Source organism: Peromyscus californicus, unplaced genomic scaffold (genome assembly GCF_007827085.1).
Source record: "Peromyscus californicus insignis strain IS unplaced genomic scaffold, ASM782708v3 Scaffold_6__1_contigs__length_162567912, whole genome shotgun sequence".
NCBI classification, from domain to species: Eukaryota; Metazoa; Chordata; class Mammalia; order Rodentia; family Cricetidae; genus Peromyscus; species Peromyscus californicus.
Window position 1 is genome coordinate 138,558,957 of NW_026294584.1, and position 20,378 is coordinate 138,579,334.

General features: G+C 47.2%; 1 protein-coding gene across 1 annotated transcript; it reads right to left on the reverse strand.

Annotated features, from left to right (window-relative positions):
- Positions 1 to 4,848: 4,848 nt before the first annotated feature.
- C1s (complement C1s) lies at positions 4,849 to 18,723 on the reverse strand. Its single transcript, XM_052721283.1, has 12 exons — positions 18,446 to 18,723; positions 17,472 to 17,623; positions 16,901 to 17,108; positions 16,455 to 16,632; positions 12,693 to 12,818; positions 11,629 to 11,828; positions 10,606 to 10,759; positions 9,726 to 9,841; positions 9,269 to 9,347; positions 8,633 to 8,764; positions 7,348 to 7,422; positions 4,849 to 5,990 (listed from the first exon to the last, which is right to left on the reverse strand). The coding sequence occupies exons 2-12, from the start codon at positions 17,492 to 17,494 to the stop codon at positions 5,194 to 5,196; spliced, it is 2,088 nt and encodes a 695-aa protein (XP_052577243.1). The 5' UTR covers positions 17,495 to 17,623; positions 18,446 to 18,723; the 3' UTR covers positions 4,849 to 5,193.
- Positions 18,724 to 20,378: the final 1,655 nt, after the last annotated feature.

Here is a 20,378-nt window from a genome sequence, read left to right on the forward strand (position 1 = left end):
TAGGAAGCCACGATAGGCTCCATTTTTGTGTGTTTGGAACCTTTTCTTAAGCTTTTTTAGGTTTTTATATGGATATATATGGCATTGCACCACATTGGAATGCCATTTGTAGGTGGAATTTTTTTTGTCCTGCCAGCTGGCTCCCCTTGGCCAATAGCTTAGGTTTGTCTCCAGCCAGCTCTAACAACTTAAATCAACCCATTTCTATTCATCTATGTGGTGCCCCAGGTCCATTTACCTCATCTATGAACTTCCCCATGTTGCTTCTTCTGAGTCTGGCTCACAACTCCTTAGACTCTACTCTTCTTCCCAGCATTCCCTCTGCCCCAAAAATTCTGCCTAGCTATTGGCCAGTCAGCTTTTTATTAACAATGAGAGTAAAACATTTTCACAGTGTACAAAAGGATTATTCCACAGCAAGAAACTTCAAAATCCACCCCTACAATGACACACTTCTTCCAACAAGGCCATACCCACTCCAACAAATCATACCTCCTATTAATGCCTCTCCCTATGAGATTATGGGGGCCAATTACATTCAAACTACTAGAGGGACCAGCGCCAGTTAATTTTTCCAGGGGCCAGTTTGCTAAGACCTCTGCCCTATATTACCCCTATGTTGACTCATGTCTGGCTTCAACTAGACCCTCAGGAAGTACGTCCAGTCTGGCAACCAATCAGGAACTGTTCTTGCTATTTTCATCAGACAGACCCCTAGCATGGCAGACAGACCCCTGACATCACAACCACAGTTGCTGACCAGATGTCATGAGCCAATCATAAAATGATTCCTGTATCAGTAAGTGTCTATACCCAATCACTTCGAAGTACACTTAACCACAGCTGGAATTCCCCTAAGCAGACTTAAAAGGGGCTGCCTTACCCTCCCCTGGAGTCGAAACCATTTTGGGCACATGCTGGTTTTTCTCCAGAATAAATCTGCTTTTTGCAATTGCATATGGGTGTCTTCTGGTCATTTGGAGTGATCTAAGGACCCTACATTACCCTGAAGACAGAGAATGATTTGCAGGAGTAAATGATCTTCTACATCTTGTGGATGAACTCAGGTATTCAGATCATGTGGCCTTGTGTCTGCCCTCTCCCTGCTATTTTGATATGGTCTCACTAAGTTGCCTGGGTTGGACTTGAACTTATGCTGTAGCCCAGGCTGGCCTTGAACTTGGGAGCCTTCTACCCCAGCCTCTCAGGAGGAGGAGGCTGGGGTGATAAGCCTACACCACCACCCTTGCCAGCAAGGAGGGAATTCTCTCACAGGCACCTCAGCTCAGGAGCAAGGGTTAAAAGCCCAAGCTGGAGTGTGTCACTGGGAGCATGTCAACTTTCCCATTGTCAGTCTTTTCTTTCATTTTCGAGACAGGGTTTCTCTCTGTAGCTTTGGAGCCTGTCCTGGAACTCAGTCTGTAGACCAGGCTGGCCTCGAACTCACAGAGATCTGCCTGGATCTGCCTCCCGAGTGCTGGGACTAAAGGCGTGTGCCACCACACCCAGCCTGTTGTCAGTCTTAAAGCCAGATGTGGTGATGCACACACCTGGGAGACTGAGATAAGAGGAGCAGAAGCTCAGTGTCCTTGGCTATATAGGAAGTCAGAGGCCATCTCGGACTACATGAGACCCTGTCCCAAAAAAAAAAAAGTCTCAGGCTGGAGAGATGACTCAGTGGTTAAGAGCACTGACTACTCTTCCAGAGGACCCGGGTTCAATCTCCAGCACCCACATGGGAACTCACAACCATCTGCAGCTCAGGTTCCAGGGGATCCAACCCCCTCACACAGACGCCCATGCAGGCAAAACACCAGTCTCAGAGTCATAGTTCATTTTTTTGCTGTTATCTCAAACATCAAAAGAAAGGAAATGCAGGCCGGGCGGTGGTGGCGCACGCCTTTAATCCCAGCACTCGGGAGGCAGAGCCAGGCGGATCTCTGTGAGTTCGAGGCCAGCCTGGGCTACCAAGTGAGTTCCAGGAAAGGCGCAAAGCTACACAGAGAAACCCTGTCTCGAAAAACCAAAAAAAAAAAAAAAGAAAGGAAATGCTCTGTCACAGATCACTCTTCTCAGTTGTTTTCTATGGAGTCGAATTCAACATTTTTAATTTCATTTTTATTTATTTTATATGTATGCATGTTTTGTCTGCATGTATGTCTGTGCATCACGTGTGTGCCTAGTGCTGGAGGAAGACAGAAGAGGTCATCAGGTCCCTGGAACAGGAATTACAGACAGTCATGAGCTGCCATGTAGGTGCTGGGAATTGAACCCAGGACCTCTGGAAGAGCAGCCTCTTGACCTCTGAGCCATCTCTCCAGCCCTGTCTCTCAGAAATTTGTTGTTGTTTGTTTGTTTGTTTGTTGTGTTTTGCTTTATGAGACAAGGTCTAGAGTCTAACTGTAACACAAGCTGGCTTTGAACTCACTCTGGAAGCCTGCCTGGACCGGTGCTCAAAATCCTCCTGCTTCAGCTCCCTAAGTAGCTGGGGTTACAGGCCGCCAGGCCTGCAGGCTGTTTCGTAATTCTGGTTAACTGGCCATGTGTTTACCCTTCAGGCAAAGTGAACTTTTGAACTTAACTGTTTTTCCCTCTGCAAGATCAGAGTCCTTTCGTGATAAGCTCCAGACACACTCCCGCTCACTCTGGCAAACGGTTCTGAAAGCCACCTCTCACAGCAGACAGGCCCGAGCCCTGCCCCCACCCCAGATTCTTATTCTTTTTGGTTTTTTGTTTTGTTTTGTTTTCTTTTTCTTTGGGGCTGGGGATTGAACTCAGAGCCTTGTGCATGCTAGGCAAGCACTATACGGCTGAGGTAAACCTCCATCCATATCATCATTTTAAATTACGTATGAGTGCATGTGCGTGAGGTGCGTGCGTGTGTGTCGTGTGTGTGTGTGTGTGTGTGTGTGTGTGTGTGTGTGTGTGTGTGTGTCTGCTGTTGTGCATGTGCACACCAGGGCTCACATATGGAAGTCAGAGGACAGCTTGTGGGAGTTGGTCCTCTCCTTCCACCGTGTGGGTCTTGGGGATCAAACTCAAGCAGTCAGGCCTGGCGGGTGCCTTTACCCACCTAGCCATCTCACAGACCCTTCTTTTAATTTTTTTATTATCATTATTATTTCTATTTTGTCTTGAGACAGGGTCTCACTATGTAGCTCTAGCTGGCCTGGAATTTGCTATGTGGACCAGGCTAGCCTCAAATGCCCAGAGATCCCCCTGCCTCTGCCTCCCCAAGTGCTGAGCCATAAGGCACACACCACCATATCCAGTTCCTTCCCCCGCCCCATTTATTATTTGTGTGTGTGGATACAGATGAATATATATTATGAATATATACATGAATATATGTGCATGTCTGTATGAATGTATTATGTGTGTCAAACTGGTCACACCTAGGCACACTGTGTGTGGAGGTCAGAGTTCTTGCCTTCCACAGATCCGGAATGGATCTCAGATTTTGTCAAGCTTGCCTTTCCCAGCCCTGAACTCTTATTCTCAACCCTTGACTCTCATGAAAACAGGACAGACCCCCGTTTTCAGCATTTAAACTGCTGTGTTTCTGCTGGGGCTGTAACTCAGTTGGCAGTGTTTGCCTATCATTCATGAAGCCTTGAGTTCAATCCTCAGCACCACACAAACCAGGCCCAGTAGTGTACACTGGTAACCCCAGCACTCAGAAAGTGGAAGCAGGAGGGTCAGAAGTTCAAGGTCATCCTTTGCTATGTAGTTCATCTGAGGCCAGATATATATATATATATATATATATATATATATATATATATATATATATATATATATATATATATATATGTAGGTTATATAAGACTGTATCACCACAGCGGTTCTCAACCTGTGGGCCAAAACTATCAGAAAACACTTATTTCTGATGGTTTTAGGAACTGAGACACACTCAGCAGCAAAATTACAGTTACGAGTGTAATGAAATAAAAATAAACTTATAGACACCAGAAATGTGTTTTCCCATGGTCACGACCCACAGGTTGAGAGCTACTGCCCTAACATTTAAAAAAAAATGCTGTGTTTCAGGGCTGGAGTGTATCTCATATCCCAGGGGTAGAGCACTTGCTTAGCCTGTGGGGCCTTTGGATCTGATGCTCAGCACAGCACGTCAATGCATACAGACTAGATGTGTTGGCACAGACCTGTAATCCTAGCACTTGGGGAGACTGAGGCAAGGGAACAATAAATTCCAGCCCCTTAGTGAGTTCTAAGCCCGTGTTCTAAGAACATAGTGAGATCTTGTCACACACAAAACCCTTCCTCCATGGCTGTTTGTCACCAGAAGTCCTGGGGGAAGAGATTTCACTGTTTCCAGCTTTCTTCCCTACAGAGAGTCGGGGAAGCTCTCTCTAAACTTTTGCCTGTCACATTTTGTCACAGAGTGCAGTCCAATTTGCTACCTAACTGACAAATTGATCAAAACTACCAAAAAAAAACAAAAACAAAAACAAAAACCAAAAAGCAGATGAAGAATGTTCGATTCTTACTGTCATTACATTGTGTGATACAAAGGAATATTACAAGAAAATTAATTTCAAGGGGACACGTTGAGACAACTCACAAAGGAAAACTATTCTAACTTAACGATACTCAGTGAGTCTCAGTTGGAAAGAAGAAAGGCTGAATTCCCTGTTTGCATGATGGTTAAAGATGAGCTGTCGGTGTCTGAGTTCCATGACAAGATGCCCTGTCACTTCCCTCTCCCGTGGCCCTGAAGTCAGCCAGAATCAGATTAGAAACATGCTTTTTTTTTTTTGGTTTTTCGAGACAGGGTTTCTCTGTGTAGCTTTGCACCTCTCCTGGAACTCACTTGGTAGCCCAGGCTGGCCTCGAAAGAAACATGCTTTATTGTAAGTAAATAAAGGACTCCAAGGATTATAAATGGAATCTCAAACAGATAAAAGAAGTGGGGGGAATTAAGATATCCCTGTAGAATCGTGCAAGACAGAAGGGCCTCTGCCATGTTGTTACCAAGAACAGACAGGAATTCACAACTGAATCATCAACGCAGGTCTGTGATCAGACCCTCCCTCCATCCGGGTATCTTGACCATCAAGTTCAATGTTAATGGTACTCCTGCATCTTCTCTGCATCATTGTGAGACAGTGGGTTATCAGAAGGATCTGAGAACAGTGTGTTTCCCTTGGCGGGGCTGGTGGTGTGTATGCATTAGTCCTCGCTGGGGACACTATACTCCTGCATGGTTTGCAGTATCCAGCCCATGTAGTTCTTCACCTTCGTGTAGATTCCATAGGTCCCACACTTCTTCCCCCAGGACACCAGGCCTGCTGCATAGAACTTAGGGACCTTTACATTGGGGTCCTGCAAAGCAAAAGCCCCACCACTGTCCCCCTGACAGCTGTCAACACCTTTCTCTCCAGCACAGATCATGTTACTAGTGAAAACATAGGCTTCTGCCCTCGCTTTGGGATTCTCCTCTTTAACCTGCTGGCACTTCTCCAAAGAGGTGACAGGTAACTTTGCCCCTCTGAGATGGATAACATTGTATCTCCTCTCTGTTCGGCCCCACCCTGAGATCAGTCCCAGGTCCCCCTCTGAGGGCTCGTACTCCGAGGTGGTGCCTGGCAGGCAGATGGGGGAGACAGTGGGCCCCATTTTCACGGGGTCTTTCAGCTTCACCAGTGCGATGTCATTGTCAAAATTTGTCCGTGTGTCCAGATCATCCCCTGCTTTCCAGCCTGGATGAATAATCACACGTTCGGTGGTGAGCTTCTGGCCATTTTCCAGATGTTCCATTTTCACAGTTGTGGACCCAACATACATAGATGGGTCGGAGATTCCCTCCACAACGTGAGCAGCCGTCAGCACCCAGTACTCATCAATAAGAGCCCCACCAGCCCATGGGTACTGAAAGAAGACTTGCCAGGGAAAACTTTGAATCTTCGCGGGGTATCCTCCGAATATCCTCTGCTGTACTTTAAAGGGCTCCGTGGGTACTCCACATACTAGAAAGGAATAAGAACGAGATAGGGAGATGCAGGAAACGACGCTGACCTCTGGAAAACTCAGCCACTCAACCGCTGGACCCAATGGGTGGCAGAGTTCTCCAGCATGTCTTTAATCAATGTCATTTGGTCAACTACCTCCACATCTGACTTACCCTAGTGTGATGGTTTGAATGTAATTGGCCCCCATAAGCTCATAGGGAATGGCACTATTAGGAGGTGTGGCTTTGTTGGAGTAGGTGTGGCCTTGTTGGAGGAAGTGTGTCACTGGAGTTGTGTGTGTGTGGGGGGGGGGGGCTTTGAGGTCTCATATGCTCAGGTTATTCCTGTTGGTGTGGATCAAGATGTAGAATTCTCAGTTACCTCTCCAGCACCATGTCTGCCTGCAAGCCACCATATCCCACCATGATGATAACTGGCTGAACCTCTGAAACTGTAAGCAAGCCATCTAATTAAATGTTTTCCTTTACAAGAGTTGCTGTGGCCATGGTGTCTCTTCACAGCAATAGAAACCCTAACTAAGCCGGGCGGTGGTGGCTCACGCCTTTAATCCCAGCACTCGGGAGGCAGAGGCAGGCGGATCTCTGTGAGTTCGAGGCCAGCCTGGGCTACCAAGTGAGTTCCAGGAAAGGCGCAAAGCTACACAGAGAAACCCTGTCTCGAAAAACCAAAAAAAAAAAAAAAAAAAAAAAGAAACCCTAACTAAAATACCTAGCCTCACTTAAACATCTCCTTTGCCAGTGACAAACAGGCTTATGGTTGAGATTGGCTAAATAGGAGACTTGTGTGAATGACTGAATCCAGATGAGCTAGTCTTTCACACTGTCCACAGTTTGACTCACAGCCCTTCTGAGGCATACTTCATGCCCAGGCTTAGCACATGAGGCCAGAGACCTGACTAGAGGCTAATGCTTAGAAACTCTTAACTTCACACAGACTGTGGAAGCAGGCTTTCTACCTCCAGATGATGTTCAGATGAAGCCCTTGTCTAGAGGGTGTCAGGGGATCTCAATATGTAGTCCAGATTGGTCTCACAATCCCGTCAGCATCCTGAGGCTGGATTACAGGTGCATGCCACCAGGCCCGGCTCTGCTAGTGTAGTTTTAATCTGCTTTTCCCTAATGACTAATGGGACACCAACTGTTGATGTTGGCAGACTTTCCAATTCCCTTTCAAGTCAGCCTGAGTTGATACTGTTGAAGCAGTTCCACAGCCCAGTGTTAATACCACTTCACTGTGCTGAACTCTGGGAGGCCAGGATTAAGTCCTGCCTGGGAGGGTCACAGCTATTTTCACGGGATACCTGCTCCCTGCATTGTACAGCTATGGTCTCTACCCACACCACAGCCCAGGTTACCTGGGACACATTTCGGCAGCTCTATACCCAGTTCGTCATTCACCCAGCTCCCATTAGCAGCGCAGCGATACAGTCCTGGAATAACACAAGGAACACAGGTCACTCAGCGCATCTCTCCACCATTCTCTGTTTATGCAAACTCCTCTGGACATTGATGAAGGAACCACATCACATCAGCTAGAAAAGAACCTTCACCCAGGAATGATGGCACTGGCCTCTAATCCCGTACTTAGGAGGTGGAAGCAGGAAGATCCAGGCCAGCCTCTGCTACATAGAAAAGGCAAAGCCATCCTGGGCTATGTGAAACTCCATTTCAAAAAGTAAAAGTGAAGGAGAGCTGGCGCTAGGGGGAGGATAGCCCAGGCTCCCCTTGACCAACTCCTACCTTTCAAGTGCTAGGATTACAAACCTCCATCACCATGCCTGCCCTCCTGGGGATTTTATAGGAAATAACCTGCTGTGAAATAATTCTCTTGTACACTATAATTATTTGTCATTCGAATTGGTTTAATAAAATGCTGATTGGCCAGTAGCCAGGCAGGAAGTATAGGAGAGGTGACTAAACTAAGAATGCTGGGAAGAAGCCAGGCGGCCTTTAATCCCAGCACTCAGGAGGCAGAGCCAGGCGGATCTCTGTGAGTTCGAGGCCAGCCTGGTCTACAGGGTGAGTTCCAGAACAAGCACCAAAACTACACAGATAAACCCTGTCTCAAAACAAAAAAAAAAAAAAAAGTGCAGGAAGAGGAAGGGTGGATTCAGGAGTCACCAGCCAGACACAGAGGAGGCAAGATGAGAATGCCATACTGAGAAAAGGTACCAAGGCACATAGCTAAACATAGATAAGAATTATGGGTTAATTTAAGTGTAAGAGCTAGTTAGTAATAAGCCTGAGCTACTGGCCGAGCACTTATAAGTAATATTAAGCCTCTAAGTCAATTATTCGGGAAGTGGCTGCCAGGTATTTGGGAACTGCTGGCTGGACATAGAAACTTCCATCTACAATAACTGGTCCAAAGTCAGATAGCCACATGAAATGGATGCTGTAAAGGAATTCCTGCTGCAGCTGTGACACCAAGTAGTGGCCTCTATGATCCCCTATGAATGATCCCTGAAAACATACCCAACCCTGAAAACTAACTGTGTCCTTAGACTAAGCGAAAAGGATGACAGTGTTTGTTCTTTCTCACTTCTCTACAAACTCTCTCCAACCAGAGAGAAAGTGGCAATCCCCCTCCAACTCATTCACACTCCTCCCCTCTCTCTTCTTCTATTAGAAGAGACCTACCACCATGTTCTTCGTGCTCCATATAGTAATGTGGCTCTTCACACGAGTAGCGAATGACAGAACCGAATAGGGTATTTTCTGGATCGTCAGCTCTACCATTCTGAATGGGTTCTGGAATACCACAGTCCACAGCTACAGGAGGAAGCGGGGAAATGCATAGTCAGGACAGTCACTTCCTCCCAGGAAGAGTTAGGGACCCATTCCATCCTCCCTCTTCCTCAGCCACATCCATAATCACACCCATGATAAATCTTTCAGTACCAGCTCTTTTGTGGCATCTTCTCCAGCCCATCTCTCCAGCCCCCTGAGACCTGCCAGTCCTGACGGCCCTTGAAAAAGGCCAGGAGGAACCTAGTTCTCTGGTTGGCAGAGGCTCTTGCGTGATCCCAGAATACACTTCCTTAGAGCTATCGACTACATATTCCATTGCCCCCTTCTTTAAAAGAAGCATGTTAGTCTAATTGGCCTAGGACTAGACAAAGGCTAGACAATCCTCCATAACAGGCTTTCCTTCAGAAAACACAAGCTAGTCTCTCGCAAGCCTAGAAGGAAACCATGCATTTGAATTTTGATGTGTCGATTATTCAGTTCCCTTTGGGAGGAGAAAGAGAAGTTCCACTTTGAAGAGACACCTACGCTGACATTCTAGTCTGGAATTGCTCCACTGTCCATTGCTTTGACAAGTAGAATAGAAGAATGTTGAGCCAACATTTCCCTGGAGAAAAACAGACATCAACATTAATTTATAAAAGCATATGGAAAATTAAATCCAATAATGAAATTGATCTCTGGCCTTGGATCAATAAGAAGTCCTCATCAAAAGAGGCTTAGAGCATCTTTAGAAGAAGAACCCTGAGCACCCAGGAGCTGGGGCTGGAAGACAGCTCTACTCCAGCATGTCAGCTCCCTTCCCTGGAAGACTGAGAGGGCAAAGTGGCCCAAGAGCTCCAGACCTCACAGGAAGGATGGACAACCTCCAGCCATTCCCTCTATGGTTGAGGTGTTAATATCTTGATCAGGCAGCAACAACCTCACACGCTCAGATATCTGATCTGGAGCCAGAGACTAGGGAGAAACCTAAACAGTCCTTTACCTCCACAACTTCAAATCCGTCCACACAGGATATCTTCACCACATCTTTAAACACATATTTTGCCTTTTCAGGCTCCCAAACAGAATTGGCACTGAATTCTTTGGGACAAGGGATTGCTTGGAGAGAACAAAAATAAGGTTTTACAAAGCAGTTGGAAACTGTGTGCTATTTTACATAATTCTTACTTTTTTTTTTTTTGAGAGAAGGTCTCTCTCTGTATACCCTAGGCTAGACTGGAACTTGCAGTGTAGCCCAGGCTGGTCTCAGACTTGTAGTAATTCTCTCCTTCTCCAGTGCTGGACTTCTAGCTGTGTGATACCATCCCCAGACATTCTCACACTTTCTGTGCATGGGTCGAGGGACTGGCGTACCAATGTAGAGGCCAGAGGAGGACCCTGGGTGCCTGCTCAATCAATCACTCTCTGCCTTACCCTCTTAAGATGAGGTATCTCACTGCACCTGGAGCTTGCCATTTCTGCCCAGGCTAGCTGATCACCAAGACCCACTGATTCCCCTTCCTCTGCCCACCCACTCCCAAACACGTGGTTATGCTTAGATTTTTTTTTTTTTTTTTTTTTTTTTTTTTTGTGGTACAAGGATCCAAACTCAGAGCCTCATGCCTGCCCAGCAAATCCTCTTACACGCTGACCCATCTCCCCGTCCCGTTCTCATACCCCCTAAAACCTTCCATTGCCTAAATTCCAATGTGGCAGATGTGTAAAAGAATATGATGCCACTAACTAGCTGCTCCCCATCCCTGTTGTCTGCACTTTCAAGACTAGTTAAAAGATTACTAACCAAACAACAGTCTATTTGTTTTGATTCTACACATCCAAAGAATTCAGTATCACCAATCAAAAAGGCACTTTTAGTTACTCACGGTCTCCATGGTAACGAAGCTTCCAGCCCTTTTCTTGCCCTGTTAGATCAGTTTGAAAGACAATATCAAGGGTATTACTGTGGGTTTCGATAGTTTGTGGCCCAGGGAATCCATTGCCACAGTAAGGACCAAACTGTTGATTTTTTGCAGCAAACTGAAAGGAAACAATATAATAAAATCAGAAGAGAGGAAAATCTAAAGGAATTAAATAGGGGAATGAGGGGGGGATGAAAATGAGAGAAATGATTGGTACAATATCAAATAAGAAACAAGCAAACAAACAAAAGGATGGGCAGGAGGAAAGATAATTTGATTTTCAAAAGCTGGACCTGATGCTGGAGGCCTGTAATCACAGCTTCTTGGAAGACTGAGGCAGGAAGATTACAAGTTAAGGTCAGATTGGGCAACTTAATGAAAATCTGTGCCAAAATAAAAAATAGGAAAAAAATATAGAAAAGGGCTGCAAATGTAACTCAGTTGTAGAGTACTTGTCTAGCATGCATGAGGCTGAAGGTTCAGTCCTCAGTTCAGGAAGCAATAAGAGGGAGAGAAAGAGAGGAATGAAAAGAAGGAAGGGGAAATCTCACTAGGCATAGTGGCTAACATCTGTAATCCTAGCTCAAAGGGCTGGGATGGGAGGGGCTTTGAGAGCTTTGAGGGCTACATAAAACCCTGCCTTAAACTGGGAGGTGGTGATGCACGCCTTTGATCCCAGCACTCAGGACACACAGGCAGGCGAATTTCTGAGTTCGAGGCCAGCCCGGTCTGTAGAGTGAGTTCTAGGAGAGCCAGGGCTACACAGAGAAACCAAAAACAAAAGCAAAAACAAAACAAACTTTCCTTAAGGAAGGAGCAGTACTAGTATTAATTGAGAGGGAGAGGAAGAGGTGAACCAGGAGGTTGTCAGTCTGTGGTGGGGTGTTTGCCTAACATGTGAAGGGCCTAGATTCATGCCCTGAACCACAGAGAAGAAGGCTGCAGGACAGAAGTCTCAGCAATCCCAGTTCACCATCTGCTACGCACAGTTAAACTGTCCTGGCAGCTCCCCTCCGAGTCAGCTGGTCCCACATCAAAATCTTCCCTCCGAAGGGTCACCACCACTTGGAACCCCTCCTCCAACAGGATCTGGTATTCACACCGTGAGTTCTCCGGGTATGGATTGGGATAATTGGGACTTGAAATCTCCCCAATCAGAGCCGTGAATACATCCCCACTACAATTGACTATAGGAGAAAAAAGGAGAAAGGACCAATCAAACGTCGGGACAGACAGAAGTCCCTGCCCTCTTCTGTTCCTTGTCGTAAGCTTGGAGTCCTCTGTTCGGCCGAGATCTGTTCCCTGAATGAAGCCTTCGTGGAGCAGTGACCCACAGTGCTCATGAGGAGAGCTAGCCAATGCCTATGCAGTGTCCCTCTGCTTGTGACGGAACTTTCCACAATAATGAACAGCCTCAGGCAGTCTCTTCACAGGCGCCTCTCTCTCTGTCTCTGTCTCTCTCTCTCCATCTCTCCCCCACCCCTCTCTTCCACTTAACTAACTTTACCCTGAAGCTGTGGTTTGGATCTTACATATCTCCCAGAGTTACAGGTGCTAAGGGATTGGTCACTGACTGGTGACAATTGGGAGATAGTGGTATCCTCAGAAGGTAGGGCCTAGTAGGAGGAAGCTAGGTCCCTGGGGTATGTGACCTTGAAAAGGATACCGGTACCCCTGCCCCTTCCTCTTCACTTCCCAGCTGCCCTGAGGTGAGCCGCTTTGCTCTACTGCCTGGCTCCCTTCTATGACGCTCTGCCACACCACAGACCCCAAAACAGTGGATCCAACTGACCAGGGACCGAAACTGCTACAACCATGAACCAAAATAAACATTCCGCCTTTTTGTTTATCTCACCTTTCACAGCAACGTAAAACTAATACTCCCATCTTCTCCCCCTCACCCCCACCCCTGAGGCCCCCAGTTAGTTTATGGATCGCTGAAAACAGGAGCCACTTGAAGGGAAAGCCTAATCAAAACCGGAAGGATGGAGTAAGCCCTCGGTCCAGTCTAAAGCCTAGGGAACATGGGGACTTCCTGATGCCAAGCTCACCTCCACAATTCCTCATGTCTTCATGGAGGAAGTACTCTGGGGGACAGGAGCAGAAGTAACCACCAATGAAGTTGTTGCAGAAGTGGCTGCAAGGGACATCCATGAAATCTGTGCATTCATTCACATCTGCAGCAAGGACAGAAAATCCACGGTCAAGGACAAAGCCCTGGAGGGAAGAATGACGTGAAGCCCAAATCTGTAGGGATGAGGAAAAACAGAAAAGGCTTGCTGCTTAATATTCTCAAAGCCAGGGAAGGTGGCTCACGCATGTAATGCCAGTATTCAGGGAGCTGAAGCAGGGGACTAACATGGACTCAAGGCCAGCCTGGGCTACAGTATAAAATGGTTTCTTGGAGAGGGAGAGGAAGAGAAAGAGAGAGAGAGAGAGAGAGAGAGAGAGAGAGAGAGAGAGAGAGAGAGAGAGAGAGAGAGAGAGAGAGAGAGAGAGAATCATGGAAGAGGGGGCAGAAAGAATGTAAGAGCTGGAGGAAGAGAGGAAGTGTCATGGGATGCAGTCTTCCAGGTGTGACAGGGCCATTGCTCTCTTAGACTCATGCAGCTGTTATTACCTGCACAAGACTGTGCCTGTCGATATCCTGTCATGGAGTGAGGAGCGACTCATGAGGCCCCACCTGTCCCTGAGGATTTATAGGTGACTAATTCATTACTGGAGGAAAGAGGCATTTTCTTTAATGGTGTAGCCTCTGGTAAAGTGCCCGTGCTGCCACAAATAACCACCTCACCAAGCTCTTGGGCGACCCTAATGAAACTCATCAACACATAAAAAGGACATAAAAGCAGAAGATGGGAGAAGAAAGAAGTCAGTAGAAGAGGACAAGAGAGGGTACTGAGGGCAAGCTTGGACAAATATGTATGAGTATGAAAATATCATAGTGAAATCCGTTATGATGTAGAGCTAAAGCATGTTAATAAAAAGAAACTGGGAGGGGGCAGGGATGTGGCTCAGTGGTTAAGAGCACGTGCTGCTCTTCCAGAGGACCTGGGTTCGATTCCCAGCACCTACAAGGCAGCTCACAACCATCTGTAACTCCAGTCCAGGGAATCCAACACCTTCTGGACTCTTCAGGCACTGTGTGCACATACATACAAACTAGCAAAACAGCTATACACATGAAATAAATAAAATGTTTTAAAAATAATCATTTTAAAACATTTCAACTTTTAAATATTTATTTATCTATCTATCTATCTATCTATCTATCTATTTATTTATTTATTTCATGTGGTATTTTACACTACATGCATGTCTGGTGCCCTTTGAGATCAGAAGAGAGTGTTAGATGCTCTGAACTTGGAGTTACCAACAGTTTTAGGCGCCCATGTGGGTGCTGGGAAGTGAACCCTAGTGCCCTACAAGAGCAGCCAGTGCCCTCAACTGCAGAGCCATCTCTCCAGCCCCATCCATATTTTAAAATCTGTAATACTATGAGGACAGTCTCGTTCTAGATCACTTTTCTGAAATATGGTTCAGAGCTGTGTCCTGCCACTGGACAGCTGTAAAGGAGCTCGCTCTGTGAGAAGCCCTCTGACTTCTCTTGCATACAAAATACACAATACCCTGCCCAGCTAGCACATGCTGTAACTCCAGTACCCAGGAGACTGAAGCAAGAGAATCGGGAGTTCAAGGCCAGCCTGGGTTACACAGAAAAACTCTGTCTGGTTATAAAAAATCCGTGCAGAAGTCGGGCGGTGGTGGCGCACGCCTTTAATCCCAGCACTCGGGAGGCAGAGCCAGGCGGATCTCTGTGAGTTCGAGGCCAGCCTGGGCTACCAAGTGAGTTCCAGGAAAAGGTGCAAAGCTACACAGAGAAACCCTGTCTCGAAAAAAAAAAAAAAAAAAAAAAATCCGTGCAGAGCCGGGCGGTGGTGGCGCACGCCTTTAATCCCAGCACTCGGGAGGCAGAAGCAGGCGGATCTCTGCGAGTTCGAGGCCAGCCTGGGCTACCAAGTGAGTCCCAGGAAAGGCGCAAAGCTACAGAGAAACCCTGCCTCGAAAAACCAAAAAAAAAAAAAAATCCGTACAGAGACAACACTATGTAAACATGACAGTGACGTCCTCTGGGGAAGGATGTTACACCTTCACCACTTCCCAGGATGTTGGTCTCACTGTAAAGTCTGGATGACATTTGGACTCTAAGAGCAGTGTGAACTTCATTTTAACCTGGAGACAGATGTAGAGGGACCGTGGCCCTGAAGACTCGAGTGCACTGGAGTACCACATAGTCATCCTTACACAATTCTTGGCAGAGTATTAACATTCTCTGTTTCCACTTTCCTCCAGTCCTGAGGTTTCTGAGAGCCTTCCAGAGGCTGAGGAAGCACTCTGTCACTGACCTATAGCCCCAAACCTTCTTTTTTCTGATTTTTTTAAAATACAGAATCTTTTGTATTTCAAACTGCCCTTGAATTTCTGATTCTTCTGCCTCTACCTCCTTAGTATCAGAATTACAGGTGTGTGCCACCATGCCAGAAGTCCAAGACCTCTTTTTTACTTTTTCTTAAAAAAAATTTTTGGTCGCCGGGCGGTGGTGGCGCACGCCTTTAATCCCAGCACTCGGGAGGCAGAGCCAGGCGGATCTCTGTGAGTTCGAGGCCAGCCTGGGCTACCAAGTGAGTTCCAGGAAAAGGCGCAAAGCTACACAGAGAAACCATGTCTCGAAAAAAAAAAAAAATTTGGTTGCCTAGCAAGCACAAGGCCCTGGGTTCGATCCTCAGCTCTAAAAAAAAAAAAAAAATGAGGGGAGGGGAAGAGGGTTCTTTCTCTACATAGCTCTGGCTGTCCTGGAACTCACTCTGTAGACCAGGCTGGCCTCAAACTCACAGAGATCTGCCTGCCTCTGCCTCCTAAGTGCTGGGCTTAAAGGCATTTGCCACCACACCAGGCTTAAATTTGTATTTATGTTTTATTATTATTGTACGTGTGTGTGTGTGCATGATGGGGGCATGCAGCAGCACACATATGAAGGTCAGAGGACAAGCTTATAAAGTCGTTTACTCCTACCTTTACATGGACCCTGGGGCTCCAACATGGGGTTGCATGGCAACCGTCTCACAGAGGGAACTACCTCACCAACCCTTTCACTTTTAATTTAGAGACAGGCTCTTACCAGGCTGCCCATGCCGATCTTGCATTCACAGTCTCCTGCCTCTGCCTCCCAAGTGTGCGCGATCACAGGTCTGCGCCGCTGAGACCAGATCCTTAGCTTAAGTGAAGATAATGGTACCTACCTTGTAGGGTTGAGCTGAAGATTGTGTTAAAGTAAGTAAGCCTTCTGATACAGTACGCATCTCACAGTGGTTCTCAACAGATTACTGCCCATTATCATCTATTACCATTACCACCACTAACGTGATAAAATGTTTGCATTTCACCAAGGCAAGACATTCATGGACAGACCCAGGGCAAGTCCATACTTGTTAAAGACAAGCCTTGGGAGAGGTGGCGCATACCTGCAGACTGAACGGGGAGACTTGAGAGTTGGAAACATGGCCTGCCTGGGCTGCACAGTGAAACCATGACTCAGAACAAGAGAGAACGGAGGGGTTGGGGATTTAGCTCAATGATAGAGCATTTGCCTAGCAAGCGCAAGGCCCTGGGTTCGATCCTCAGCTCAAAAAAAAAAAAAAAGAGAGAGAGAACTAATACATCTAATACACTGTGTATTAGATGTGTAATACATTTTTCCTGCTTCTCATCTTTTAGTGGGGTCAGTATGTCATATACTGAGAATAAGGTCTTACCTATGGCAGCGTAATACGCAGCAAAGCCAGTAAACCGTTCTTCGTTGGAGAAGTCTGACTTAAAGATCACCTGGACTTTATTGTACGGGATTTGAAAGTCTTCCACAATGGGGGAGTCGGGGTTCTTGCTGACTTTCTGTCCACAGAGTCTCCCTTCCTCAACACCTCCTGAGATTATCTAAGAGATAAAATTAGAATCAAATTTAGAAGTAAAAATGGACAGGGAGAATAAAACCTTTATTCCTGATCTCCGTGTCAACCCCCACCCCGCCCCCAGTGCTGTGGGTCAAACTCAGGAACTTGTACATCCAAAGCAAGTACTCTACCACTGAGCCATGCCCGCAGCCCATAGGAGAGCTTGACACCACACTGCCCCCCAACATGCTTCTCATTCCTCCATCCCCCTCTACCCTTCCATCTCTCTTCCTCCTATGCTCGTAATATACCTGCACTGAGTCATATTCGCAGTTCTCTGACAGCTCAATGTCCAGATGGGTGAAGTAGAGGTGAATCCCAAACCCTTCTGGAACTTCTATGTCCCACGTTTTCTCGATCTCATTGGGGTACGCCTGAGGATAGTTAGGGGACAGGATCTCCCCATGCATGGTAGGCTCAGCAGAAATTGATGCCAAAACAGAAAACAGGACAAACCACCTGGAGGGGGGAACCACAGAGAAGTGGGGAACGCAGGTACCAATGGCTTCATGCAGAACCCTGGCATCTGTCAGCAGGAGACCAAAGGAAAAGGCAGCCGATGTGCCACGGTACAGACTAAACTTGGAATAAATATATAAAAAGCTAAAACGCAGGCTTCAGATCTGAGCTCTATCTTGAGAAAAACGGGAAGCCACACATGGCAGGCCTTTGTGTAAGCCCCACACTCTGGGGACAGAGGAAAGATAGTGAGTTCCGTGCCAGCCTGGGCTACAAAGTGAGACCCTGTCTCAAAAATATGCAAGAGTCCAAGAAAGTGCAGATGGAGTTCATGCACATTTCTGTAGGTACCTGGCCACTTACCACGTCTCTGGCGATTTGCCCATGGCTCTCTGGCTCTCTGGCTCTCTGGACCTCTGACCTTGGAGCTAAAGGGCGGCTGGCCTGGCTGTCTTTATCCAACAAATACAGGCACCTGCTTTGGTGTTGAGGGGCCACCCAGGGCTCAGTGTCACCTTTGAGAGAATACCATATAGATAAGTTCCCATCAGTAACTGTCACCACTTGGCCTCTCACATCCTCCTGATGCCATTTCAGCTAATGTCCTAGACCAGACTGAATCTTACCCCCTCCCTTTGCTGCCTCGAGCCATCTACCAATTCTTCTGCAAATGAATGACGAGTTTCTCCCTGTCTTTGGTGCTCTCCTCCACCAGCTTGTGGCCCCCCACATCAGCTGCTCTCTGAGCAGGTCTGGAGCTCTGTGAGCTCCACCCAGGTCTGTCCATCCTGAACGCCCACCTGGGACTGTTCCATCCTCTTTCCGAACAATCCCCTACCGTTCAAGCCTCAGTGACATGCTTATTGCAGGTGCTCCTGCAGATGTCCCGATGGCCATTGATAGAGGAACGAGCCTGGGGAACTGGGGGAAGCCTAATCAGGAGGAAAGTGCTGCCCCTGCTGGGGCAGGGTGGCACCAGTGAGGGAGAAAGGGACAGCTGACTGAGAGACATCAGAACAAGAGGATATGTCTTATTTTAATTTTCTGAAGTTGATTTGCTTTGTCCTTTAAAAAAAAAAAAAAGATGTCTTCCCATAGTTCCCAGAAAAGTCTGTCACAAACTGCTTTTACCCCTGAACACAGTGCTATGTGGAAAGATGAAGCTGGTGTTGGGATGGGGGTTCAGCATATGAAAACCGTGTCTATATTCTGCCCTTGTTCTGAGATCCTTCCAACCCTCCATCTTTGCTCCAAGCCTTGCTCTACACGGTCCCCTGTCTTGCCCTGCTCCTCCATCAAAGCTTTGCTCTTCATGGTTCGCGTTTTAAAGTTGTTACCTTCAGGAGCTGATGGGAACAAGTGGGTCAGTCTCCTCTCCTGGCACTGGTCATGCTGGGAAGACCCTGGCGGCTCCCGAGGAGTCAGCCTCTGCAGGAACCTCCTCCCGATCTCCCTGCTCTGTCTGCTCCTAGGATTCCCTACCCGAGTGTGTGCCCGTCCTCCTCCGAAATTCCCTGTTTCCAAACAGAGGGGGCTGGGAGACCACAGCATGACAGGACAGGGCACTCAGTCTTGATCTTAGAGCTCCCTCTGGTTTTAAAACAAGAACTGCATCAGCCTCCCTGGGCTGAGAGATCCCGCTATCCAGAGTTCTGAGAAAAGAGGAATGGGGAATTCTGAGATTGCCTAATTCGCTCTTTCAGCCAAAGGGTGTGTTCCAGAGCTTTCGGCGAAGTCAGGTGATTTATTTTAAAAGCCGGGAGGGGTTGATAGAAGGGGGAAAGCTAAACTCAGAAAGTCCAACCCTCTATCCGTGTGAGTCACTAATAAGGAGAGCCATCAGAAGGAGGGGGAAGCCACTGTCTGAAGGCGTTGGGAGGCAAGATGGCTCAGCTTGAAAAGGTGCCTGCCTCCAAGCCCAAGGACTTGAATTCTACCCTCTCTGGGACCCGAAGCATAGGAGAAAACCAACTCCTGCAAGTTATCCTCTGAGACAACGTAAATGCAATTAATGTTTTTAAATTTAAAAAAATAGGTGCAGCTCCTTATTCTTACCCTGCCTCTGAGGCAAATTTAGTGGTTGAATGAGAGCTTACTCCTAGACCGTCGATGGCATGGGCGCATGCATTTTCTTTGCCCTAAAAATACCCTCTCAAGGCTACGCAAGGTGGCACCAGGATTGCTGAGAATTTGAGTCTAGCCTGGGCTCCATAGACAGTATCAGGCCAGCTAGTGCTACATAATAAATTTGTTTCTTGTTCAATCTGATGCACAGCTGTGATCCCAGTACTCAGGAAGTGAAGCCAGGAGTTATCAGAAGTTCAAGGCCAGTCTTCCCTTACATAGTCAGCTGAGATCAGCCTCTACCTAGGATCACTAAAGGAAAGGGGGAAGGGATGGGAAGGGAGGGAGGCAGGAGAGAGAGAGAGAGAGGAAAAAAAATTCCATTACAAATCCACCTACTGGGGTTGGGGATTTAGCTCAGTGGTAGAGTGCTTGCCTAGCAAGTGCAAGGCCCTGGGTTCAATCCTCAGCTCAAAAAAAAAAAAAAAAAAGTCCACCTACTAATGAGCTACAACTCAGAGTCACCAAACCGTGACCCTCGGGTCAGATGCATCATTTTACAAAGGCAATATAGCTACAATATACTACAAAAAGTAGTACTGCCCCACCCCAGGGCTGTGATAACAACGCGCTATCAAGATCTGCACACACTGCTCTCCACTTCTTCCTGAGTGGTAAGATGTGGACCAGATGAAGCAAGGTAGCTGCGCACATGGCTTACCTCTAGTTACTCAGAGCTAGACCTGGAGTTATAGGGCAAGCTCAAGTTTGGTGTTACCAGGTTTTGCCCCAAGCGGGGTCCTTTTTCCTTCTGGAGCCACAGAACAAATGACAAGAGAGAGCATCATCTCATCAGTGAAGGGGAAACTGACTATGGTGTAAGCCCGACTGTTGCAAGGCACAGGCAAGAGGATCACCAGCTCTAGCCAGTCCGGTCTACACAGAAAGTATGTACACACGGTGACCCTGTCTCACAAACAAACAGGAAGAGATGCGGGAGACAAGCTCTCAGAAAAGAGAAGGACTGCAGAGACGGTCCACTTAAGAGTCCCTGCTGCTCTTGCTGATGACCAGGGTTCAATCCCCAGCACCACGTTGGGTGGCTCAGAACTGCCTGTCACCCCAGCTCCAGGAGATCCCATATTCCTGTGGCACTCATACACTTGAGCACATACACATAAATAAAAATAAAATGATCCATGGGCT

Coding starts and splice junctions, on each gene's coding strand:
- C1s (XM_052721283.1), bottom strand. CDS start 17,494: ATGGGCAAATCGCCAGAGACGTG. Junction 17,109..17,471: donor GGCAAATCGCCAGAGACGTG/GTAAGTGGCCAG, acceptor TCCCCCCTCCAG/GTGGTTTGTCCTGTTTTCTG. Junction 7,423..8,632: donor GGAGCACGAAGAACATGGTG/GTAGGTCTCTTC, acceptor GTGTTATTCCAG/GACTGTATCGCTGCGCTGCT.